The sequence below is a fragment of the Nyctibius grandis genome, unplaced genomic scaffold, assembly GCF_013368605.1.
Source record: "Nyctibius grandis isolate bNycGra1 unplaced genomic scaffold, bNycGra1.pri scaffold_59_arrow_ctg1, whole genome shotgun sequence".
Lineage (NCBI taxonomy): Eukaryota > Metazoa > Chordata > Aves > Nyctibiiformes > Nyctibiidae > Nyctibius > Nyctibius grandis.
In genome coordinates, this window is record NW_027167600.1 from 493458 (window position 1) to 518905 (window position 25448).

General features: G+C 50.6%; 1 protein-coding gene and 1 long non-coding RNA gene across 3 annotated transcripts; one reads left to right on the forward strand and one right to left on the reverse strand.

The window, feature by feature from the left end:
* Positions 1-904: 904 nt before the first annotated feature.
* On the reverse strand, positions 905-9372 carry LOC137677425 (sushi, nidogen and EGF-like domain-containing protein 1). 2 transcript variants are annotated; one of them, XM_068424728.1, is made up of 7 exons: positions 9164-9372; positions 8494-8538; positions 8338-8373; positions 4720-4850; positions 3527-3808; positions 2332-2469; positions 905-1277 (listed from the first exon to the last, which is right to left on the reverse strand). In XM_068424728.1, the coding sequence occupies exons 2-7, from the start codon at positions 8528-8530 to the stop codon at positions 1083-1085; spliced, it is 819 nt and encodes a 272-aa protein (XP_068280829.1). In that variant the 5' UTR covers positions 8531-8538; positions 9164-9372; the 3' UTR covers positions 905-1082. The 2 variants fall into 2 exon arrangements, with proteins under 2 accessions (XP_068280829.1, XP_068280830.1); XM_068424729.1 differs by having other exon boundaries at positions 8494-8548.
* Positions 9373-13887: 4515 nt separating this feature from the next.
* Positions 13888-25412, forward strand: LOC137677427 (uncharacterized). The gene is made up of 3 exons (XR_011050273.1): positions 13888-14192; positions 21220-21273; positions 25327-25412. It is a non-coding gene; the product is annotated as an uncharacterized lncRNA (long non-coding RNA).
* Positions 25413-25448: the final 36 nt, after the last annotated feature.

Genomic DNA, 25448 nt, shown 5'->3' on the forward strand with positions numbered 1-25448 from the left:
AAAAATGAGAAATTTGGGCAAAAATAAGGTAAAAAATGAGAAATTTATTCACATAGGAGGTAAAAAATGAGAAATTTGGGCACAAATAAGGTAAAAAATGAGAAATTTGTGCACAAAAAAGGTAAAAAATGAGAAATTTATGCACAAAGAAGGTAAAAAATGAGAAATTTGTGCACAGAGAAGGTAAAAAATGAGAAATTTGGGCAAAAATAAGGTAAAAAATGAGAAATTTATTCACATAGAAGGTAAAAAATGAGAAATTTGGGCACAAATAAGGTAAAAAATGGGAAATTTGTGCACATGGAAGGTAAAAAATGAGAAATTTGGGCACATAAATGGTAAAAAATCAAAAATTTGTGCACACAGAAGGTAAAAAATGAGAAATTTGGGCACAAATAAGGTAAAAAATGAGAAATTTATTCACATAGGAGGTAAAAAATGAGAAATTTGTGCACAAAAAAGGTAAAAAATGAGAAATTTATGCACAAAGAAGGTAAAAAATCGGAAATTTGTGCACATAAATGGTAAAAAATCAGAAATTTGGGCACATGGAAGGTAAAAAATGAGAAATTTGTGCCCGTTGAAGGCAAAAAATCACAAATTCATGAAGCTGCCGGTAAAAAATTAGCATAAATTTATGCCCACGGAGGCAAAAAGTCATAAATGTACCAAAAAAATCATAAATTTTGGGGCAGATTGGGCAATAAATCATAAATTTGCAGATATAGACACAAAAAAAAAAATATTTATGTGTGCAGAGGGGAAAAAAATGTAAATTCATGCACAAAATATGCAAAAATATGTAAATTAATGCACAAAAAGGTAAACAATTGGATGAATTCCTTCACATCTGGGCCCAAACCCCCCCCGGACCCGCGTGGGAAATGAGGACACGGAGCCGCGGTGTCTCAGTTGCGGTTTTATTGCCCAACGCGGGGGACAACTGGGGACAACTGGGACAACTGGGATGGTCCCTCCACCTCCGACATCTTGAGGAACCAAGAACTCAAGAGGAGGAACCAATTTTCCACCTAATTCTCAAATTTTCCCTTTTTTGTAGGTTTCCACCCCAAAAATCCACCCTACAACCAGCAGTTGTTGCTCTCGGGGACCTTGGGGACCTCCGGGGGGACCCCGGGGACCTTGAAGTCATCTGCTTGGAAGACCCAACGCCCCGGAACGTTGACGTTGGAGGTCTGGGTGATGTTGATGATGGCGTCGGTTTGGGAGCCGGGGATGTTGTAGAAGTTGGTGTCGTCGCCGCTGTTGAAACCAGCCTGGGAAGGAAACCAAGATGGTGGTGGTCAACCTCACCCAACGGGTGTGGACAACCTTCTACCGGTGGTGGTGTCCCCAAAGAACGTTGTGGGGCAACCTCCAATCTTTGGTGAACCTGGTGTTGGCTCCCAAAGATGTTATGGGCCAACCTCCAACCTTCATCGTTGTTGACCCCAGAACATGGTATGGGACAACCTTCTACCTGGTGGAAAACCCCAAAAACATGGTGGACCAACCTCCAACCTTCATCATCGTTGTCCCTGGAACGTGGTATGAGACAACCTTCTACCATGAGTGAACCTGGTGTTTTCCCCAAAACATGGTGGACCAACCTCCAACCTTTATCATCGCAGTCCCCAGAAGATGGTGTGGGACAACCTTCTACCATGAGCAAACCTGGTGGAAAACCCCAAAACCATGGTGGGCCAACCTCTAACCTTCATCATCGTTGTCTCCAGAAGATGGTGTGGGACAACCTTCTACCATGAGCAAACCTGGTGTTTTCCCCAAAACATGGTGGACCAACCTCCAACCTTTATCATCGCAGTCCCCAGAAGATGGTGTGGGACAACCTTCTACCATGAGCAAACCTGGTGGAAAACCCCAAAACCATGGTGGGCCAACCTCCAACCTTCATCATCGTTGTCCCTGGAACGTGGTGTGAGACAACCTTCTACCATGAGTGAACCTGGTGTTTTCCCCTTGTGGACCAACCTCCAACCTTCATCATCGTCATCCCCAGAAGATGGTGTGGGACAACCTCCAACCGTGAGTAAACCTGATGTTTTCCCCCCAAAATATTGTGGGCCACCATCCTACCATTGGCATTGTCCCCCAAAAATGGTCCAGGCCACCTTCCAGTCTTGGGTGAACCTGGTGGTGTCCCCAAACACCATGATGGGCCAACCTATCTTCAACATTGTCTTCTACAAAAAAAATTGTGGGCCAAAGTCCTACCTTGGGCCAAAAAAAACCATTAGTGGTCAACCTCCTCCCCCGTTCCTCAACTCCCTTCATCCCATCTCCCTCAGCTTCTCCTTCACCTCCACGTACGTGGGCTGGGGTCCCTCCAAGACCTGTTTCGGCGTCACCGTCGCTTGCTGCCCCCGTGGTCCACTGGATGTCCCAGTAGTTGAGGATGATGAAGGACTTCTTGGTGTCGGTGGTCAAGGTGGCTTGGAAGGTGTTGCCCTGGAGAGTGGAGATGACACCATCAGTGGTGGGATGAGTAGGTATGGGTGGGATTTAGCATGTAGGTGTAGACTTCTTGCCCTGAGATGTGCAAGGAAGCCATCTTGGCCAAGCATGGCCTATCTAGGCTGGGGTTTTTTGGTGTCTACCTTCAGACTGATGCTCTACCACAACCTCTTTCTCCTCACGAGGTGGCCAGAGGAGAAGTGTCGTGGAAAAAGTGGCCTTCAACACCAAAAAAACCCCCATAAATTAATTGAGGAGCAAAGGTTTGGATGTGACACCTTCATGACAACCCCTAGGGACAGTTTAGGAGCTCCGTGGTGTCTCATCTACCCTTCCAAGGCTGGCTGGTAGGACAGAGTGATCAGAGGACATCTGCCCACCTCAAATGTCATGAAGGGGTGGGAAAGACCAATGGATGGGTCATGGGGGCCAACGGATGGGTTGTGAAGGCCATGAATTGGTTGTGAAGGCCACAAATAGGTTGTGAAGGTCACAAATGGGTTGTGAAGGCCACGAATGGGTCGTGAAGGCCACAAATGGGTCGTGAAGGCCCTGAATGGGTTGTGAAGGCCATGAATGGGTTGTGAAGGCCACAAATGGGTTGTGAAGGTCATGAATGGGTCGTGAAGGTCACGAATGGGTCGTGAAGGCCACAAAGGGGTTGTGAAGGCCACAAAGGGGTTGTGAAGGCCATGAATGGGTTGTGAAGGCCACAAATGGGTCGTGAAGGCCACAAGTGGGTCGTGAAGGCCAAGGAAGAGGTCACAAAGGCCAAGAAGTAGATTGTAAGGCCAACAAACGGGTCATGAGGCCAACAAATAGGTTGTGAAGGCCAATGGGTGGGGCCTGAAGACCAACACATGGATTGTAAGGTCAACAGAAGGGTTGAAGGTCCAACAGAGCTCAGGTTGGGGCGTGTCTCCATCCTCAAGTCACCAAAGATGGTGGACTTGAGGCCATGACCCGTTTCGCTCTCCAAAATCCATGTGCCTGTGGCCACGCCCTTGTCTCTGGTGGGTCTGACCTCAACTTGGCCTTCAAGTCACCTTACCTTGTTGGTGGTAGAGCCGTAGTAGGCCACGTGGTCCCAGGTGGCCACAAAAGCCCACGTGGCGGTGAAGGGGATCTTGGGTAGGTATTGGTTGATGTTCTCGGTGATGCGTGCCAGCAGAGTCGGGTCGGTGGTCTCTCGGTAGAAGACATCTCCTCCCAGCACGTTGTCCACGTCCGCCCAGTACGGGGCCACGAAGGGGCGTCCGTCAGCCAGGGGGAAGGGGTCGGGGGTGTACTGGTTGACCTGGGCGTCGAAGGAGACGACGCCATTGTTGTTGACCTGTGGAAGACACTTGGTCAACCCCAGTGTGGTGGCAACTTCTGTTGGTGCCCTGTCACATGGGGTCAACACCTGGACTTGGTTGTGGGACCATGGAGATGGACACAGGATCCAGATGTGGTCTTACCACGCATGGTCACCACCTTGACTTAGTTGTGGGACCCTGGAGATGGACACAGGGCCCAGATGTGGTCTTACCACGCGTGGTCAACCACCTTGACATGGTTGTGGGACCGTGGAGATGGACACAGGACCCAGATGTGGTCTTACCACGTGGGGTCAACCACCTTGACTTGGTTGTGGGACCCTGGAGATGGACACAGGACCCAGATGTGGTCTTACCACGTGGGGTCAACCACTTTGACTTGGTTGTGGGACCGTGGAGATGGACACAGGATCCAGATGTGGTCTTACCATGTGGGGTCAACCACCTTGACGTGGTTGTGGGACCATGGAGATGGTCACAGGATCCAGATGTGGTCTTACCACGCGGGGTCAACCACCTTGACGTGGTTGTGGGACCCTGGAGATGGCCACAGGACCCAGATGTGGACTTACCACGCGGGGTCAACCACCTTGACGTGGTTGTGGGACCCTGGAGGTGGACCCAGGACCCAGATGTGGTCCTACCACTGTCTTCTGCGGCCATATTGGAGGTGTTTAGGTCACTGTTGTATCTCCAGCGCCATCAAATGAGGAGGTGGGATGGGATGGATCACCCTAAACTTGACCATGGACCTCCCAACCAGTGCTCCAGAAGGGTGTAGGTCTCCTTTGGAGGCCTATCAACCATACGATGATGCTTTGATGCACCAGAAGAAACCCCCTCCAGCTTAGAAATTAGAAATTTAAGTAGAAATTAATTAGAAAAAATTAATTAAGTGAAAATTATGGGATTTTGGGTCACGTACGTAAAGGCTTCGGTATTCTTTGCTGTAGAAGGTGAAGGGCACGGCGAGGGAGACCTTCTTTGATGTCCCATCATCAAGCTTGGGGTTCTTCTGGTCACCTTGGGCCAGCCCGTAGGGGTAGAGCAGGGACGCTGCGGGAAGGCGAAGGTTGAGGTGGTGGGTTGAGGTGGTGGAGGACCCTCTCCCCAACCCCACCCCAACCTCAGGTATTTTGGGGTGAGATCCACCAGGTTTGGGTGGTTGAGGTGGTGGAGGACCCTCTCCCCCAACCCCTCCCAACCTCAGGTATTTTGGGGTGAAATCCACCAGGTTTGGGCGGTTGAGGTGGTGCGTTGAGGTGGTGGAGGACCCTCTCCCCAACCTCAGGTATTTTGGGGTGAAATCCACCAGATCTGGGCCGTTGAGGTGGTGGGTTGAGGTGGTGGAGGACCCTCTCCCCAAACCCATCCCAACCTCAGGTATTTTGGGGTGAAATCCCCCAGGTTTGGGCGGTTGAGGTGGTTGGTTGAGGTGGTGGAGGACCCTCTCCCCAAACCTCAGATATTTTGGGGTGAAATCCACCAGGTTTGGGTGGTTGAGGTGGTGGGTTGAGGTGGTGGAGGACCCTCTCCCCAACCCCACCCCAACCTCAGGTATTTTGGGGTGAGATCCACCAGGTTTGGGCGTGGGTTGAGGTGGTGGAGGACCCTCTCCCCAACCCCACCCCAACCTCAGGTATTTTGGGGTGAAATCCACCAGGTTTGGGCGGTTGAGGTGGTGGGTTGAGGTGGTGGAGGACCCTCTCCCCAAACCCACCCCAACCTCAGGTATTTTGGGGTGAAATCCACCAGATTTGGGCGTGGGTTGAGATGGTGGAGGACCCTCTCCCCAAACCCACCCCAACCTCAGGTATTTTGGGGTGAAATCCACCAGGTTTGGGTGGTTGAGGTGGTGGGTTGAGGTGGTGGAGGACCCTCTCCCCAAACCCACCTCAACATCAGGTATTTTGGGGTGAAATCCACCAGGTTTGGGCGGTTGAGGTGGTGGGTTGAGGTGGTGGAGGACCCTCTCCCCAAACCCATCCCAACCTCAGGTATTTTGCGGTGAAATCCACCAGGTTTGGGCGGTTGAGGTGGTGGGTTGAGGTGGTGGAGGACCCTCTCCCCAACCCCACCCCAACCTCAGGTATTTTGGGGTGAGATCCACCAGGTTTGGGCGTGGGTTGAGGTGGTGGAGGACCCTCTCCCCGAACCCACCCCAACCTGAGGTATTTTGGGGTGAAATCCACAGGGTTTGGGCGGTTGAGGTGGTGGGTTGAGATGGTGGAGGACCCTCTCCCCAAACCTCAGGCATTTTGGGGTGAAATCCACCAGGTTTGGGTGGTTGAGGTGGTGGGTTGAGGTGGTGGAGGACCCTCTCCCCAACCCCACCCCAACCTCAGGTATTTTGGGGTGAAATCCACCAGGTTTGGGCGGTTGAGGTGGTGGGTTGAGGTGGTGGAGGACCCTCTCCCCAACCCCACCCCAACCTCAGGCATTTTGGGGTGAAATCCACCAGGTTTGGGCATGGGTTGAGGTGGTGGAGGACCCTCTCCCCAACCCCACCCCAACCTCAGGCATTTTGGGGTGAAATCCACCAGGTTTGGGCATGGGTTGAGGTGGTGGAGGACCCTCTCCCCAACCCCACCCCAACCTCAGGCATTTTGGGGTGAAATCCACCAGGTTTGGGCATGGGTTGAGGTGGTGGAGGACCCTCTCCCCAACCCCACCCCAACCTCAGGCATTTTGGGGTGAAATCCACCAGGTTTGGGCGGTTGAGGTGGTGGGTTGAGGTGGTGGAGGACCCTCTCCCCAACCCCACCTCAACATCAGGTATTTTGGGGTGAAATCCACCAGGTTTGGGCAGTTGAGGTGGTGGGTTGAGGTGGTGGAGGACCCTCTCCCCAAACCTCAGGTATTTTGGGGTGAAATCCACCAGGTTTGGGCGGTTGAGGTGGTGGGTTGAGGTGGTGGAGGACCCTCTCCCCAAACCCATCCCAACCTCAGGTATTTTGGGGTGAAATCCACCAGGTTTGGGTGGTTGAGGTGGTGGGTTGAGGTGGTGGAGGACCTTCTCCCCAACCCCACCCCAACCTGAGGTATTTTGGGGTGAAATCCACCAGGTTTGGGCATGGGTTGAGGTGGTGGAGGACCCTCTCCCCAAACCCACCCCAACCTCAGGTATTTTGGGGTGAAATCCACCAGGTTTGGGTGGTTGAGGTGGTGGGTTGAGGTGGTGGAGGACCCTCTCCCCAACCCCACCCCAACCTCAGGTATTTTGGGGTGAAATCCACCAGGTTTGGGCATGGGTTGAGGTGGTGGAGGACCCTCTCCCCAACCCCTCCCAACCTCAGGTATTTTGGGGTGAAATCCACCAGGTTTGGGTGGTTGAGGTGGTGGGTTGAGGTGGTGGAGGACCCTCTCCCCAAACCTGAGGTATTTTGGGGTGAAATCCACCAGGTTTGGGTGGTTGAGGTGGTGGGTTGAGGTGGTGGAGGACCTTCTCCCCAACCCCACCCCAACCGCAGGTATTTTGGGGTGAAATCCACCAGGTTTGGGCAGTTGAGGTGGTGGGTTGAGGTGGTGGAGGACCCTCTCCCCAACCCCACCCCAACCTCAGGTATTTTGGGGTGAAATCCACCAGGTTTGGGCGTGGGTTGAGGTGGTGGAGGACCCTCTCCCCGAACCCACCCCAACCTCAGGTATTTTGGGGTGAAATCCACAGGGTTTGGGCGGTTGAGGTGGTGGGTTGAGATGGTGGAGGACCCTCTCCCCAAACCTCAGGCATTTTGGGGTGAAATCCACCAGGTTTGGGTGGTTGAGGTGGTGGGTTGAGGTGGTGGAGGACCCTCTCCCCAAACCCACCCCAACCTCAGGTATTTTGGGGTGAGATCCACCAGGTTTGGGTGGTTGAGGTGGTGGAGGACCCTCTCCCCAAACCCATCCCAACCTCAGGTATTTTGGGGTGAGATCCACCAGGTTTGGGCGTGGGTTGAGGTGGTGGAGGACCCTCTCCCCAACCCCACCCCAACCTCAGGTATTTTGGGGTGAAATCCACCAGGTTTGGGCGGTTGAGGTGGTGGGTTGAGGTGGTGGAGGACCTTCTCCCCAAACCCACCCCAACCTCAGGTATTTTGGGGTGAAATCCACCAGGTTTGGGCGTGGGTTGAGGTGGTGGAGGACCCTCTCCCCAACCCCACCCCAACCTCAGGTATTTTGGGGTGAAATCCCCCAGGTTTGGGTGGTTGAGGTGGTGGGTTGAGGTGGTGGAGGACCCTCTCCCCAAACCTCAGGTATTTTGGGGTGAAATCCACCAGATTTGGGCCGTTGAGGTGGTGGGTTGAGGTGGTGGAGGACCCTCTCCCCAACCCCACCCCAACCTGAGGTATTTTGGGGTGAAATCCACCAGGTTTGGGTGGTTGAGGAGGTGGGTTGAGGTGGTGGAGGACCCTCTCCCCAAACCTCAGGTATTTTGGGGTGAAATCCACCAGGTTTGGCCTTCCTGATGTTCAACGGGGGGTTGACTTCTTCTGCTCCCAGAAACACCCCCGTTTTGGGTGGAAATAGTGTGAATTAAGGCAAACGCGACGCCGACACCCACCTTTTTCTCGCGGGGGTTGGACGCCCACCACAGCTCCTGGAGAAGACAAAAAATTAACCCTGGAGTAACCATGGAGATGTTTAATTTAATTTTTAATTATTTTTAAAATTAATAATTTAATTTAATTTATTTTTTATTAATTAATTTTCAACCTACCCATCATCAGGAGGAGGAAAGCGATGGAGAACTTCATCCCACCTCCTACAAAATGCTAAAAATTGGTTAAAACTCCAAAAAAATTAATTAACCAAGAGATGAAGCAACTCAACGACGCGCCGGAGGGAAAACATTTGTCATTAAACCACCAATCGGGCTCTTTTTGGCGTTTTTTAACCCAAAATAAATGATTTGGGTCATTTTTGGAAGCGTTTGGGTGAGGAAAGTTGATTTATTTAAATTTTGGAGCGAAAAATGCGGAAAAACAGGTTTTTTCGGGTGTGTTTTAACCCTTTCCTCATCCCGCGTTGCCTCAACGTGGGGGTTGAAGCCAACTTGGACCCTCTCGAGAAGAATCAGTCGCTGGAGTAAATTTAGGCGTAAATCAGAGGATTTTGGTTAAAAAAAAACTAATTTAGGTGTTTTCCTACCCAAAAATAAAAGAGAAACTGAGGCAGGGTGGAAGGTGGATGATGTGACCGGGATTTTTTGAGGAGCAGCTGGATTTTGCAGAAGAAACTCAACATCTGGAGCACAAACCTCATTTTTTTGCACCGATTTGGGTAATTTTGGGAGCGTTTCACCTCGATTTGGGTAATTTTAAGGGAAAATGATGTAATTTAAGGAGTTTTAAGGAAAGGGGATTTAAGGAGGGGAGAAAATCTCTTACCTCGTTGCGTCGCTGTCCTGATTCCACCAGGGAAGGGCCAGGAGAGGAGAAAAGAGGCACCAACGTGAGCTCAACCCCTCAAAAGTTGGGTTTTGGGCTCCTCCTGCCCCTTTTATGAAGCAAAAAAAACCCTAAAAAAATAAAAAACCACCATAAATACGTCGGAATCGGCCAATTTTCTCCTTCTCAAGACGCCGCCGTGGGTTGTCCCCCCCCCCCCCCCGCAGAAGCTCTGCAGAACATTTGGCTCCTCCTCATGTTTGCTGGAGCTCCGAGAAGGTCTTGGCAAGGAGGCGGCGGCAGATGTGGGGTGACCCGGAGGTTCTCGGGAAGTCCCGTCAAGGGGTTTGGCTAATTAATCTTAAAGATAAACATGCAAATTACCCCCCCCCCCCCCGCCCCTGGAGGTAACGAACTTCGGGGGGGTCACGGGGGCAAAAATGTGCCGCGTTTGCAGAAGGTCCATGAACTTCTTCGGGGGGGCTCGTGGTGGGTGCAGCTGGGGACGTTGTGGAGGGGGTTGGTTGGTGGGAAGGGGGTTGAGATGGTGAAGGAATGGTGTCGGTGGGGGTGGCTGTGGGGCCTGCACCCATCGTGGTGGGACCCCTGTGGGTCCTGCACCCATCTCAACGTCCCTTGTGGGTCCTGCACCCATCACAAGTTCTCTGTGGGTCCTGCACCCATCACAAGGTTCTCTGTGGGTCCTGCACCCATAGCAATGTCCTCTATGGGTCCTGCACCCATTGGAATGTCTCCTGTGGGTCCTGCACCCATCACAGGGTTCTCTGTGGGTCCTGCACCCATCACAATGTCTCCTGTGGGTCCTGCACCCACCACAAGGTTCTCTGTGGGTCCTGGACCCATAGCAATGTCCTCTATGGGTCCTGCACCCATAGCAATGTCCCCTGTGGGTCCTGCACCCATCACAACGTTCTCTGTGGGTCCTGCACCCATCTCAATGTCCCCTGTGGGTCCTGCACCCATCACAATGTTCTCTGTGGGTCCTGGACCCATAGCAATATCCTATATGGGTCCTGCACCCATCTCAACATCTCCTGTGGGTCCTACACCCATAGCAATGTCTCCTGTGGGTCCTGCACCCATCTCAACGTCCCCTGTGGGTCCTGCACCCACCACAACGTCCCCTGTGGGTCCTGCACCCATCACAAGGTCCTCTGTGGGTCCTGCACCCATCTCAACGTCCCCTGTGGGTCCTGCACCCACCACAACGTCCCCTGTGGGTCCTGCACCCATAGCAATGTCCCCTGTGGGTCCTGCACCCATCACAAGGTCCCCTGTGGGTCCTCCACCCATCACAAGGTTCTCTGTGGGTCCTGCACCCACCACAAGGTTCTCTGTGGGTCCTGCACCCATCACAATGTCGTCTGTGGGTCCTACACCCATCTCAACGTCCCCTGTGGGTCCTGCACACACCACAACGTCCCCTGTGGGTCCTGCACCCACCACAAGGTTCTCTGTGGGTCCTGCACCCATCACAATGTCCCCTGTGGGTCCTGCACCCATCACAAGGTTCTCTGTGGGTCCTGCACCCACCACAAGGTTCTCTGTGGGTCCTGCACCCATCACGAAGTTCTCTGTGGGTCCTGCACCCATCTCAACGTCCCCTGTGGGTCCTACACCCATCACAACGTTCTCTGTGGGTCCTGGACCCATAGCAATGTCCTCTATGGGGTCCTGCACCCATTGGAATGTCCCCTGTGGGTCCTGCACCCATCACAGGGTTCCCTGTGGTTCCTGCACCCATCACAACGTCCTCTGTGGGTCCTGCACCCATCACAAGGTTCTCTGTGGGTCCTGCACCCATCACAACGCCCCCTGTGGGTCCTGCACCCATCTCAATGTCCCCTGTGGGTCCTGCACCCATCACAAGGTTCTCTGTGGGTCCTGCACCCATAGCAATGTCCTCTATGGGTCCTGCACCCATTGGACTGTCTCCTGTGGGTCCTGCACCCATCTCAACGTCCCCTGTGGGTCCTGCACCCATCACAACATCTCCTGTGGGTCCTGCACCCATCACAGGGTTCCCTGTGGGTCCTGCACCCATAGCAATGTCTCCTGTGGGTCCTGCACCCATCACAACATCTCCTGTGGGTCCTACACCCATCACAACGTTCTCTGTGGGTCCTGGACCCATAGCAATGTCCTCTATGGGTCCTGCACCCATTGGAATGTCTCCTGTGGGTCCTGCACCCATCTCAACATCCCCTGTGGGTCCTGCACCCACCACAACGTCCCCTGTGGGTCCTGCACCCATCACAAGGTTCTCTGTGGGTCCTGCACCCACCACAAGGTTCTCTGTGGGTCCTGCACCCATCACAATGTCCCCTGTGGGTCCTGCACCCATCACAACATCCCCTGTGGGTCCTGGACCCATAGCAATGTCCTCTATGGGTCCTGCACCCATTGCAACATCTCCTGTGGGTCCTGCACCCATAACAATGTCCTACATGGGTCCTGCACCCATCTCAACATCTCCAGTGGGTCCTACACCCATAGCAATGTCTCCTGTGGGTCCTGCACCCATCACAACGTCCCCTGTGGGTCCTACACCCATCACAACATTCTCTGTGGGTCCTGGACCCATAGCAATGTCCTCTATGGGTCCTGCACCCATTGGAATGTCTCCTGTGGGTCCTGCACCCATCTCAACGTCCCCTGTGGGTCCTACACCCATCACAAGGTTCTCTGTGGGTCCTGCACCCATCACAAGGTTCTCTGTGGGTCCTGGACCCATAGCAATGTCCTCTATGGGTCCTGCACCCATTGGACTGTCTCCTGTGGGTCCTGCACCCATCTGAACGTCCCCTGTGGGTCCTGCACCCATCACAACATCTCCTGTGGGTCCTGCACCCATCACAGGGTTCCCTGTGGGTCCTGCACCCATAGCAATGTCTCCTGTGGGTCCTGCACCCATCACAACATCTCCTGTGGGTCCTACACCCATCACAACGTTCTCTGTGGGTCCTGGACCCATAGCAATGTCCTCTATGGGTCCTGCACCCATTGGAATGTCCCCTGTGGGTCCTGCACCCATCACAAGGTTGTCTGTGGGTCCTGCACCCATCTCAACGTCCCCTGTGGGTCCTGCACCCATCACAAGGTTGTCTGTGGGTCCTGCACCCATCACAACGTCCCCTGTGGGTTCTGCACCCATCTCAACGTTCTCTGTGGGTCCTGCACCCATCACAACATCCCCTGTGGGTTCTGCACCCATCATGATGGGTCCCATGTGGGTCCTGCACCCATCACAACGTCCCTTGTGGGTCCTGGACCCATCACCAGGTCCTCTGTGGGTCCTGCACCCATCACAAGGTCCTCTGTGGGTCCTGCACCCATCTCAACGTCCCCTGTGGGTCCTGCACCCACCACAACGTCCCCTGTGGGTCCTGCACCCATCACAGGGTTCTCTGTGGGTCCTGCACCCATCACAACGTCCCCTGTGGGTCCTGCACCCACCACAAGGTTCTCTGTGGGTCCTGGACCCATAGCAATGTCCTCTATGGGGTCCTGCACCCATCTCAACGTCCCCTGTGGGTCCTGCACCCATCACAGGGTTCCCTGTGGGTCCTGCACCCACCACAAGGTTCTCTGTGGGTCCTGCACCCATCTCAACGTCCCCTGTGGGTCCTGCACCCATCACAATGTCTCCTGTGGGTCCTGCACCCATCACAAGTTCTCTGTGGGTCCTGCACCCACCACAAGGTTCTCTGTGGGTCCTGCACCCATCACAGGGTTCTCTGTGGGTCCTGCACCCATCACAACATCCCCTGTGGGTTCTGCACCCATCATGATGGGTCCCATGTGGGTCCTGCACCCATCACAACGTCCCTTGTGGGTCCTGGACCCATCACCAGGTCCTCTGTGGGTCCTGCACCCATCACAAGGTCCTCTGTGGGTCCTGCACCCATCTCAACGTCCCCTGTGGGTCCTGCACCCATCACAACGTCCCCTGTGGGTCCTGCACCCATCACAGGGTTCTCTGTGGGTCCTGCACCCATCACAACGTCCCCTGTGGGTCCTGCACCCACCACAAGGTTCTCTGTGGGTCCTGGACCCATAGCAATGTCCTCTATGGGGTCCTGCACCCATCTCAATGTCCCCTGTGGGTCCTGCACCCATCACAACGTCCCCTGTGGGTCCTACACCCATCACAATGTTCTCTGTGGGTCCTGCGCCCAGCACAAGTTCTCTGTGGGTCCTGCACCCACCACAAGGTTCTCTGTGGGTCCTGCACCCATCACGAGGTTCTCTGTGGGTCCTGCACCCATCACAACGTCCCCTGTGGGTCCTGCACCCACCACAAGGTTCTCTGTGGGTCCTACACCAATAACAATGTCTCCTGTGGGTCCTACACCCATCACAACGTTCTCTGTGGGTCCTGGACCCATAGCAATGTCCTCTATGGGGTCCTGCACCCATTGGAATGTCCCCTGTGGGTCCTGCACCCATCTCAACGTCCCCTGTGGGTCCTGCACCCATCACCAGGTCCTCTGTGGGTCCTGCACCCATCACAAGGTTCTCTGTGGGTCCTGCACCCACCACAAGGTTCTCTGTGGGTCCTGCACCCACCACAACGTCCTCTGTGGGTCCTCCCCCCACCGCCACGTCCTCACCAGAAGTTTCCGAGGAACTTGCAGGTGAAGGTCACCAGCTGCTCCTTGTCACGTCCAGGCCCCACCTCCTCCACGAGAAGCTCCAGTTCCCAGGAACTCTGGAGGCCCTTTCGCAACGTGACCTCCTGGACCTCCTTGGACCGTGACGGCCGCTGCCACATCCCCTTTTCTGCTGAAATCAACCCTTTTCCGTGCCAACTCCTTCTCCTCCTCCTCCCACCGGGACCTCTGCGAGGAGATGACCAGGACAACGCAGATAAGCTCCATCTGCTTATAAAAAGGGAAGGTTTTGGGACCCAAAACTGCACTTTTTTCTTCTCCAACCACCCGTCCTCACGTGTCCATGGGCGCCGGGGCGAGCGGAGGGAGACGCTGAGGTGGAGACGAGCCGGGCGGTGAGTGGGCTCGGGTCTTATTGGCCCTTTTTTCTTCTGTTTTTCCTCGTTTTCTCCTATTTTCCCTCATCCTTTGGGGCGTGAGGTCACGGTTGTCCCACCTGAGGGGAAGAAGGTGTCAGAGATGCCTTCACCCACCGAGCAGGAGACCCGGGTGGGGTCAATTAACTCTAAAAAGATCTAATTAAGGGAATTTTGGGTCCCTTGTGGGTCCTACACCCATCGTGGTGGGTCCCCTGTGGGTCCTGCACCCATCTCAACGTCCCCTCTGGGTCCTGCACCCATCTCAACTTCCCCTGTGGGTCCTCCACCCATTGCAACGTTCCTTGTGAGTCCTGCACCCATCGCAATGTCCTCTATGGGTCCTGCACCCATTGAAACATCCCCTGTGGGTCCTGCACCCATCATGATGGATCCCTTGTGGGTCCTGCACCCATCACAAGGTTCTTTGTGGGTCCTGCACCCATCACAACGTCCCTTGTGGGTCCTGCACCCATCATGGTGGCGCCCTTGTGGGTCCTACACCCATCACAACGTCCCTTGTGGGTCCTGCACCCATCACAACATCCCTTGTGGGTCCTGCACCCATTGCAATGTCCTCTATGGGTCCTGCACCCATTGCAATATCCCTTGTGGGTCCTACACCCATTGCAACATCTCGTATGGGTCCTGCACCCATCGCGGTGGGGCCCTTGTGGGTCCTGCACCCATTGCAACGTCTCCTGTGGGTCCTGCACCCATCACAAGGTTCTCTGTGGGTCCTGCACCCATTGCAACGTGCCCTGTGGGTCCTGCACCCATCACAAGGTTCTCTGTGGGTCCTGCACCCATAGCAATGTCCTCTATGGGTCCTACACCCATTGCAACATCCCTTGTGGGTCCTGCCCCCATCGCGATGGGTCCCTTGGGGGTCCTGCACCCATCTCAACATCCCCTGTGGGTCCTACACCCATTGCAACATCTCCTATGGGTCCTGCACCCATCGCAATGGGTTCCCTGTGGGTCCTGCACCCATCGCTATGTCCCTTGTGGGTCCTGCACCCATAGCAATGTCCTCTATGGGTCCTGCACCCATCACAATGTCCCCCGTGGGTCCTGCACCCATTGCAACATCCCCTGTGGGTCCTACACCCATTGCAACGTGCCCTGTGGGTCCTGCACCCATCACAAGGTTCTCTGTGGGTCCTGGACCCATAACAATGCCCTACATGGGTCCTGCACCCATCTCAACATCTCCTGTGGGTCCTACACCCATAGCAATGTCTCCTGTGGGTCCTGCACCCATCTCAACGTCCCCTGTGGGTTCTGCACCCATCACAAGTTTCTCTGTGGGTCCTGCACCCATCACAACATCCCCTGTGGGTTCTGCACCCATCGTGATGGGTCCCATGTGGGTCCTGCACCCATCTCAACATCTCCTGTGGGTCCTACACCCATCTCAACGTCCCCTGTGGGTCCTGCACCCATCTCAACGTCCCCTGTGGGTCCTGCACCCATCACAAGGTTCTCTGTGGGTCCTGCACCCATCACAACGTCCGCTGTGGGTCCTGCACCCATAGTAATGTCCTCTATGGGTCCTGCACCCATCGCAACATCTCCTATGGGTCCTGCACCCATCGCGATGGGTCCCTTGTGGGTCCTGCACCCATCACAACGTCTCCTGTGGGTCCTGCACCCATCGCAATGTCCTCTATGGGTCCTACACCCATTGCAACATCTCGTGTGGGTCCTGCCCCCATTGCAAGATCCCCTTTGGGTCCTGCACCCATCGCAATGTCCTCTATGGGTCCTACACCCATTGCAACATCTCCTATGGGTCCTGCACCCATCGCAACGTCGTCTGTGGGCCTGCACCCATCACAAGGTTCTCTGTGGGTCCTGCACCCATCACCGACAGATGTTGAGTGATGGTGGGGGCACCAGCAGCTCTGAGAACATCGAGATGGTGGGAAGGTTGTCCCGGGTGTTTGACCCAAATTTGGGTGATTTGGAGGGGGTTTTGTCCTTGAGGGGGTGCTCTGGGGAAGGTTACCAAGATGGCAAGAGGAGGAAGTGTCATGGAGGTGGCATCAGGAAGGGGTTTGGAGATGGTTGGCTTGGCCGAGGTGGCATCAGGAAGGGGTTTGGAGATGGTTGGCTTGGCCGAGGTGGCATCAGGAAGGGGTTTGGAGATGGTTGGCTTGGCCGAGGTGGCATCAGGAAGGGGTTTGGAGATGGTTGGCTTGGCCGAGGTGGCATCAGGAAGGGGTTTGGAGATGGTTGGCTTGGCCGAGGTGGCATCAGGAAGGGGTTTGGACGAGGTGGCATCAGGAAGGGGTTTGGAGATGGTTGGCTTGGCTGAGGTGGCATCAGGAAGGGGTTTGGATGAGGTGGCATCAGGAAGGGGTTTGGAGATGGTTGGCTTGGCCGAGGTGGCATCAGGAAGGGGTTTGGAGATGGTTGGCTTGACCGAGGTGGCATCAGGAAGGGGTTTGGACGAGGTGGCATCAGGAAGGGGTTTGGAGATGGTTGGCTTGGCCGAGGTGGCATCAGGAAGGGTTTTGGAGATGGTTGGCTTGGCCGAGGTGGCATCAGGGAGGGGTTTGGACGAGGTGGCATCAGGAAGGGGTTTGGAGATGGTTGGCTTGGCCGAGGTGGCATCAGGAAGGGGTTTGGAGATGGTTGGCTTGGCCGAGGTGGCATCAGGAAGGGGTTTGGAGATGGTTGGCTTGGCCGAGGTGGCATCAGGAAGGGGTTTGGAGATGGTTGGCTTGGCCGAGGTGGCATCAGGAAGGGGTTTGGCCGAGGTGGCATCAGGAAGGGGTTTGGAGATGGTTGGCTTGGCCGAGGTGGCATCAGGAAGGGGTTTGGATGAGGTGGCATCAGGAAGGGGTTTGGAGATGGTTGGCTTGGCCAAGGTGGCATCAGGAAGGGGTTTGGAGATGGTTGGCTTGACCGAGGTGGCATCAGGAAGGGGTTTGGACGAGGTGGCATCAGGAAGGGGTTTGGAGATGGTTGGCTTGGCCGAGGTGGCATCAGGAAGGGTTTTGGAGATGGTTGGCTTGGCCGAGGTGGCATCAGGGAGGGGTTTGGACGAGGTGGCATCAGGAAGGGATTTGGAGATGGTTGGCTTGGCCGAGGTGGCATCAGGAAGGGGTTTGGAGATGGTTGGCTTGGCCGAGGTGGCATCAGGAAGGGGTTTGGCCGAGGTGGCATCAGGAAGGGGTTTGGAGATGGTTGGCTTGGCCGAGGTGGCATCAGGAAGGGTTTTGGAGATGGTTGGCTTGGCCGAGGTGGCATCAGGAAGGGGTTTGGATGAGGTGGCATCAGGAAGGGATTTGGAGATGGTTGGCTTGGCCGAGGTGGCATCAGGAAGGGGTTTGGAGATGGTTGGCTTGGCCGAGGTGGCATCAGGAAGGGGTTTGGAGATGGTTGGCTTGGCCGAGGTGGCATCAGGAAGGGGTTTGGACGAGGTGGCATCAGGAAGGGGTTTGGAGATGGTTGGCTTGGCCGAGGTGGCATCAGGAAGGGGTTTGGAGATGGTTGGCTTGGCCGAGGTGGCATCAGGAAGGGGTTTGGACGAGGTGGCATCAGGAAGGGTTTGGAGATGGTTGGCTTGGCCGAGGTGGCATCAGGAAGGGGTTTGGACGAGGTGGCATCAGGAAGGGGTTTGGATGAGGTGGCATCAGGAAGGGGTTTGGAGATGGTTGGCTTGGCCGAGGTGGCATCAGGAAGGGGTTTGGAAATGGTTGGCTTGGCCGAGGTGGCATCAGGAAGGGGTTTGGAGATGGTTGGCTTGGCCGAGGTGGCACCAGGAAGGGGTTTGGATGAGGTGGCATCAGGAAGGGGTTTGGAGATCATTGGCTTGGATGAGGTGGCATCAGGAAGGGGTTTGGCCGAGGTGGCATCAGGAAGGGGTTTGGAGATGGTTGGCTTGGCCGAGGTGGCATCAGGAAGGGGTTTGGAGGTGGTTGGCTTGACCGAGGTGGCATCAGGAAGGGGTTTGGAGATGGTTGGCTTGGCCGAGGTGGCATCAGGAAGGGGTTTGGCCGAGGTGGCATCAGGAAGGGGTTTGGATGAGGTGGCATCAGGAAGGGGTTTGGAGATGGTTGGCTTGGCCGAGGTGGCATCAGGAAGGGGTTTGGAGATGGTTGGCTTGGCCGAGGTGGCATCAGGAAGGGGTTTGGAGATGGTTGGCTTGGCCGAGGTGGCATCAGGAAGGGGTTTGGAGATCGTTGGCTTGGCTGAGGTGGCATCAGGAAGGGGTTTGGACGAGGTGGCATCAGGAAGGGGTTTGGAGATGGTTGGCTTGGCCGAGGTGGCATCAGGAAGGGGTTTGGAGATGGTTGGCTTGGCCGAGGTGGCATCAGGAAGGGGTTTGGACGAAGTGGCATCAGGAAGGGGTTTGGAGATGGTTGGCTTGGCCAAGGTGGCATCAGGAAGGGGTTTGGATGAGGTGGCATCAGGAAGGGGTTTGGAGATGGTTGGCTTGGCCAAGGTGGCATCAGGAAGGGGTTTGGACGAAGTGGCATCAGGAAGGGGTTTGGAGATGGTTGGCTTGGCCGAGGTGGCATCAGGAAGGGGTTTGGAGATGGTTGGCTTGGCCGAGGTGGCATCAGGAAGGGGTTTGGCCGAGGTGGCATCAGGAAGGGGTTTGGAGATGGTTGGCTTGGCCGAGGTGGCATCAGGAAGGGGTTTGGAGATGGTTGGCTTGGCCGAGGTGGCATCAGGGAGGGGTTTGGACGAGGTGGCATCAGGAAGGGGTTTGGAGATGGTTGGCTTGGCCGAGGTGGCATCAGGAAGGGGTTTGGAGATGGTTGGCTTGGCCGAGGTGGCATCAGGAAGGGGTTTGGAGATGGTTGGCTTGGCCGAGGTGGCATCAGGAAGGGGTTTGGAGATGGTTGGCTTGGCCGAGGTGGCATCAGGAAGGGGTTTGGCCGAGGTGGCATCAGGAAGGGGTTTGGAGATGGTTGGCTTGGCCGAGGTGGCATCAGGAAGGGGTTTGGATGAGGTGGCATCAGGAAGGGGTTTGGAGATGGTTGGCTTGGCCAAGGTGGCATCAGGAAGGGGTTTGGAGATGGTTGGCTTGACCGAGGTGGCATCAGGAAGGGGTTTGGACGAGGTGGCATCAGGAAGGGGTTTGGAGATGGTTGGCTTGGCCGAGGTGGCATCAGGAAGGGTTTTGGAGATGGTTGGCTTGGCCGAGGTGGCATCAGGGAGGGGTTTGGACGAGGTGGCATCAGGAAGGGATTTGGAGATGGTTGGCTTGGCCGAGGTGGCATCAGGAAGGGGTTTGGAGATGGTTGGCTTGGCCGAGGTGGCATCAGGAAGGGGTTTGGCCGAGGTGGCATCAGGAAGGGGTTTGGAGATGGTTGGCTTGGCCGAGGTGGCATCAGGAAGGGTTTTGGAGATGGTTGGCTTGGCCGAGGTGGCATCAGGAAGGGGTTTGGATGAGGTGGCATCAGGAAGGGGTTTGGAGATGGTTGGCTTGGCCGAGGTGGCATCAGGAAGGGGTTTGGAGATGGTTGGCTTGGCCGAGGTGGCATCAGGAAGGGGTTTGGAGATGGTTGGCTTGGCCGAGGTGGCATCAGGAAGGGGTTTGGACGAGGTGGCATCAGGAAGGGGTTTGGAGATGGTTGGCTTGGCCGAGGTGGCATCAGGAAGGGGTTTGGAGATGGTTGGCTTGGCCGAGGTGGCATCAGGAAGGGGTTTGGACGAGGTGGCATCAGGAAGGGGTTTGGAGATGGTTGGCTTGGCCGAGGTGGCATCAGGAAGGGGTTTGGCCGAGGTGGCATCAGGAAGGGGTTTGGATGAGGTGGCATCAGGAAGGGGTTTGGAGATGGTTGGCTTGGCCGAGGTGGCATCAGGAAGGGGTTTGGAAATGGTTGGCTTGGCCGAGGTGGCATCAGGAAGGGGTTTGGAGATGGTTGGCTTGGCCGAGGTGGCACCAGGAAGGGGTTTGGATGAGGTGGCATCAGGAAGGGGTTTGGAGATCATTGGCTTGGATGAGGTGGCATCAGGAAGGGGTTTGGCCGAGGTGGCATCAGGAAGGGGTTTGGAGATGGTTGGCTTGGCCGAGGTGGCATCAGGAAGGGGTTTGGAGGTGGTTGGCTTGACCGAGGTGGCATCAGGAAGGGGTTTGGAGATGGTTGGCTTGGCCGAGGTGGCATCAGGAAGGGGTTTGGCCGAGGTGGCATCAGGAAGGGGTTTGGATGAGGTGGCATCAGGAAGGGGTTTGGAGATGGTTGGCTTGGCCGAGGTGGCATCAGGAAGGGGTTTGGAGATGGTTGGCTTGGCCGAGGTGGCATCAGGAAGGGGTTTGGAGATGGTTGGCTTGGCCGAGGTGGCATCAGGAAGGGGTTTGGAGATCGTTGGCTTGGCTGAGGTGGCATCAGGAAGGGGTTTGGACGAGGTGGCATCAGGAAGGGGTTTGGAGATGGTTGGCTTGGCCGAGGTGGCATCAGGAAGGGGTTTGGAGATGGTTGGCTTGGCCGAGGTGGCATCAGGAAGGGGTTTGGACGAAGTGGCATCAGGAAGGGGTTTGGAGATGGTTGGCTTGGCCAAGGTGGCATCAGGAAGGGGTTTGGATGAGGTGGCATCAGGAAGGGGTTTGGAGATGGTTGGCTTGGCCAAGGTGGCATCAGGAAGGGGTTTGGACGAAGTGGCATCAGGAAGGGGTTTGGAGATGGTTGGCTTGGCCGAGGTGGCATCAGGAAGGGGTTTGGAGATGGTTGGCTTGGCCGAGGTGGCATCAGGAAGGGGTTTGGCCGAGGTGGCATCAGGAAGGGGTTTGGAGATGGTTGGCTTGGCCGAGGTGGCATCAGGAAGGGGTTTGGAGATGGTTGGCTTGGCCGAGGTGGCATCACGAAGGGGTTTGGAGATGGTTGCAAGAGGTTTCCACGGGGTAGAAGAAGGTTTTTGGGCCAATTTTGGGCCACGAGGAGATGCTGGAGCCCCCTGAGTCCCCTTCTGGGCTTCTCCTCACCCCCACGTGACATTTTTTACCCCAAAAATGTCCATTTTCATATTTTTTACCTTTTTTTTCCAGCGATGGCGCCGGGCAGGACGTGGGGGCTCCCGGCGTGGCTGAGTCTCTTCTGCGGTGAGTGACATCCCTTTTCCCCCCCAAAATCTTTAATTTCCCACATTTTTGGGTCATTTTATGGCTTTTTACTACATAAAAAAATCATTTTTTCCCTATTTTTTGTTTTTTTTTCAGAAAATTTCCCTTTTTCCCTCATTTTCCCTCAGCAAAAAGTGGTTTTTTCACCCAAAATCTCTTATTTCCTGATTTTTTTTCACCAAAAAGTCCTTATATTTTTATTTTTTTCCATCAAAAAGCTCTTATCACCTTTTATTTTTTTGGGAAAAAATAAAGAAAACCTCATTTTTTAAAGAAAAAAAAAATATTTCCTATTTTTTTAGATTTTTTTTGATGTTAAAAATTATAATTATTACCTGTTTGGGGTGGTTTTTTTCCAGGAAAAAATAAGAAAAACCCTTTTTTCCTCATTTTTTAAAGAAAAAAAATAATATTTTCTATTTGTTTAGGTTTTTTTCGAGGTTAAAAAATATAATTATTACCTGTTTGGGGTGATTTTTTCCCAGGAAAAAGAAAAAAACCCCTTTTTTCCTCATTTTTTAAAAAAAAAAAAAATTCCTATTTATATAGATTTTTTTTGACGTTAAAAAAAATTAATTATTGCTCTTTATTTTTAAGGAAAAAGCCCTTTTATTTATTTAATAAATAGATAAATAAATATATTCGTTTATATATTTATTGATATATTTATTTATATATTAATCTATATAAATATATCCGTTAATATTTATTTATATATAATTATTTATTATAATAAATTCTGTAATAAATAAATTATTTATTTAAATAAAAATAAATATTTATTTTTATATTAAACATTAGCAATTATATAAATAAATAAATATAAATAAATAAATATATTTATTTATTTTAAGAAGAAAATGTTATTTCTTATTCATCTTTCCCCCCTCAGGAAGAAAAAAAAACCTTATTTAATTTTTTTTCACAGAAAAATGTATTTTTTTTCAGATAAAATAAAGCTTTTACTATATATTTTTTCCCCCCACACCCCAAAAAAAATCATTATTAGCTGTTTTCTTGCACCCAAATTTCCCTATTACCACTTTTTTTCACCAAAAAAGCCCTTATTACCTTTTTTTTTTAGGAAAAAAAAAATCCTAATATTTTAGGGAAAAAAAAATTCTAATTTTTTTTTAGGAAAAAAAAAATCGTAATTTTTTAAGGAAAAAAAAATACTATTTTTTAGGGGAAAAAATCCTAATTTTTTTAGGAAAAAATACTAAAGATCATAATTTTTTTTAGGGAAAAAAATCCTTATTTTTTTAAAGAAAAAAAAATCCTAAATTTTTTTCAGGAAAAAAAATTTCTAATTTTTTTAAGAAAAAAAATCCTAATTTTTTTTTTAGGAAAAAAAAACCTCCTATTTTTTTTCTAGGAAAAAAAAATCCTATTTTTTTCAGGAAAAAGAAATCCTAAATTTTAGGAAAAAAAAATAATTTTTTGGGGAAAAAAAAAAATCGTAATTTTTTGTAGGAAAAAAAATCCTATTTTTTTGAAGAAAAAAAAATATTTTTTTTTAGGAAAAAAAAATCCTTTTTTTTTTTGAAAAAAAAAAAATCCTAATTTTTTTTAGGAAAAAAATTCCTAATTCTTTTTAGGAAAAAAAAATCTAATTTTTTAAAGAAAAAAAATACTATTTTTTTTTAAGGAAAAAAAATCTTAATTTTTTTTAGGAAAAAAAATATCCTATTTTTTTTAGGAAACAAAAAATCCTAATTTTTTCACCAGCCCCCCCTCTCTCCTGTTTATTTTTCAGCAAGAAAAACCCTTATTTGTGACTTTTCTTTCTGAAAAAAAATATATATTTATTTTTTCACTCAGAAAAAGCCCTTTTTATCATTTTTTATTTCCAGCCAAACCTCATTAATTCCATTTTTCACCCCAGTGCCCTTATTCCTTGTTTTAATGAAAAAAAAGTGCCCAAATTACCTGTTTTTACCAAAAAAAAGCCTTTATTATCTGTTTTTTTAATAAAAAAAAACCCTTATCACCACCTTCTTAATTTTTTTTAATTAATTTTTTTTAAATTAAATTTAAGCTTAAAAAAAGCTCTTTTTAACCTATTTTGTTTTTTTTTTTAGGAAAAAGCCCTTAATTCCTCATGATTTCACAGCATTAAACCCATAATAGCATAATTTTTTGATTTGTGGTTTATTATTATTTGTGAAAATTATTAATAATAATTAATTAATAATAATAAAAGGAAAAAAAATAACCGTTATCACCATTTTCTCACCAAAACCCTTTTTATCTGTTGGGATTTTTTTGCTTTCTTAATTTTTTGAGACTTTTTACAACAAGTTTCAGCAAAAAAATAAGATTTATTTCCACTTTTCTCAGGATTTTCTACTAGAATTCCTACAAATGCCACAAAATCCCACCATAAAAACCCCCAAAAACCCCAAAATCCACATTTTTATTGCAATTTTTACAGCATAAAACCTTTTTTCCCCCATTTTTCTTCTTCAAGACTTTCTACAAGAAACTTTTATTCCCAAAATTTCGAATTTTCAGCCATTTTTATTGCAATTTCTGCGAGAAAACCCCCCAAAACCCCAAAATCTACTTTTTTTATTGCAATTTTTACAGCAAAAAACCTTTTTTCCCCATTTTTCTTCTTCAAGACTTTCTACAAGAAACTTTTATTCCCAAAATTTCGAATTTTCAACCGTTTTTATTGTGATTTCTGCAATAAAATCCCTTTATTATGAGCTTTAAAACAATCCCACAACAAAAATCCCCCAAAAATCCACATTTTTATTGCAATTTTTGCAGAAAAAAAGCTTTTTTTCCCCATTTTTCTTCTTCAAGACTTTCTACAAGAAACTTTTATTCCCAAAATTTCGAATTTTCAGCCATTTTTATTGCAATTTCTGCGAGAAAACCCCCCAAAACCCACATTTTTATTGCAATTTCTACAGCAAAAAAGCTTTTTTTCCCCATTTTTCTTCTTCAAGACTTTCTACAAGAAAAATATGACACTTTTATTCCCAAAATTTCGAATTTTCAGCGATTTTTATTGCGATTTCTGCAATAAAACCACCCAAAACCCCAAAATCTACATTTTTTATTGCAATTTTTACAGAAAAAAAGCTTTTTTTCCCCATTTTCCTTCTTCAAGACTTTCTACAAGAAACTTTCATTCCCAAAATTTCAAATTTTCAGCCATTTTTATTGCGATTTCTGCTATAAAACCACCCAAAACCCCAAAATCCACATTTTTTATTGCAATTTTTACAGCATAAAACCTTTTTTCCCCCATTTTTCTTCTTCGAGACTTTCTACAAGAAACTTTTATTCCCAAAATTTCGAATTTTCAGCAAATTTTATTGCGATTTCTGCGATAAAATCCCCAAAACCCCAAAATCTACATTTTTATTGCAATTTCTACATCAAAAAAGCTTTTTTTCCCCATTTTTCTCCTTCAAGACTTTCTACAAGAAACTTTTATTCCCAAAATTTCGAATTTTCAGCGATTTTTATTGCGATTTCTGCAATAAAATCCCTTTATTAAGAGCTTTAAAACAATCCCACAACAAAAATCCCCCAAAAATCCACATTTTTATTGCAATTTTTGCAGAAAAAAAGCTTTTTCCCCCATTTTTCTTCTTCAAGACTTTCTACAAGAAACTTTTATTCCCAAAATTTCGAATTTTCAGCCATTTTTATTGCGATTTCTGCGAGAAAACCCCCCAAAACCCACATTTTTATTGCAATTTTTACAGAAAAAAAGCTTTTTTCCCCCATTTTTCTTCTTCGAGACTTTCTACAAGAAAAATATGACACTTTTATTCCCAAAATTTCAAATTTTCAGCGATTTTTATTGCAATTTCTGCAATAAAACCACCCAAAACCCCAAAATCTACATTTTTTATTGCAATTTTTACAGCAAAAAACCTTTTTTCCCCATTTTTCTTCTTCAAGACTTTCTACAAGAAACTTTTATTCCCAAAATTTCGAATTTTCAGTGATTTTTATTGAAATTTCTACAATAAAACCCCCCAAAATCCCCTTTTTCTCTACTTTTTCCAGCTCTTTCCACCGCAACCTTCCGCGGCAAGGAGTTCTTCACCGTCTTCCTGCAGAACGACGCTGAAGGCTCCCAAGGCGACCTCCTCCTCCTCTTCACGGCCTACTCCAACTCCACCAAGGTG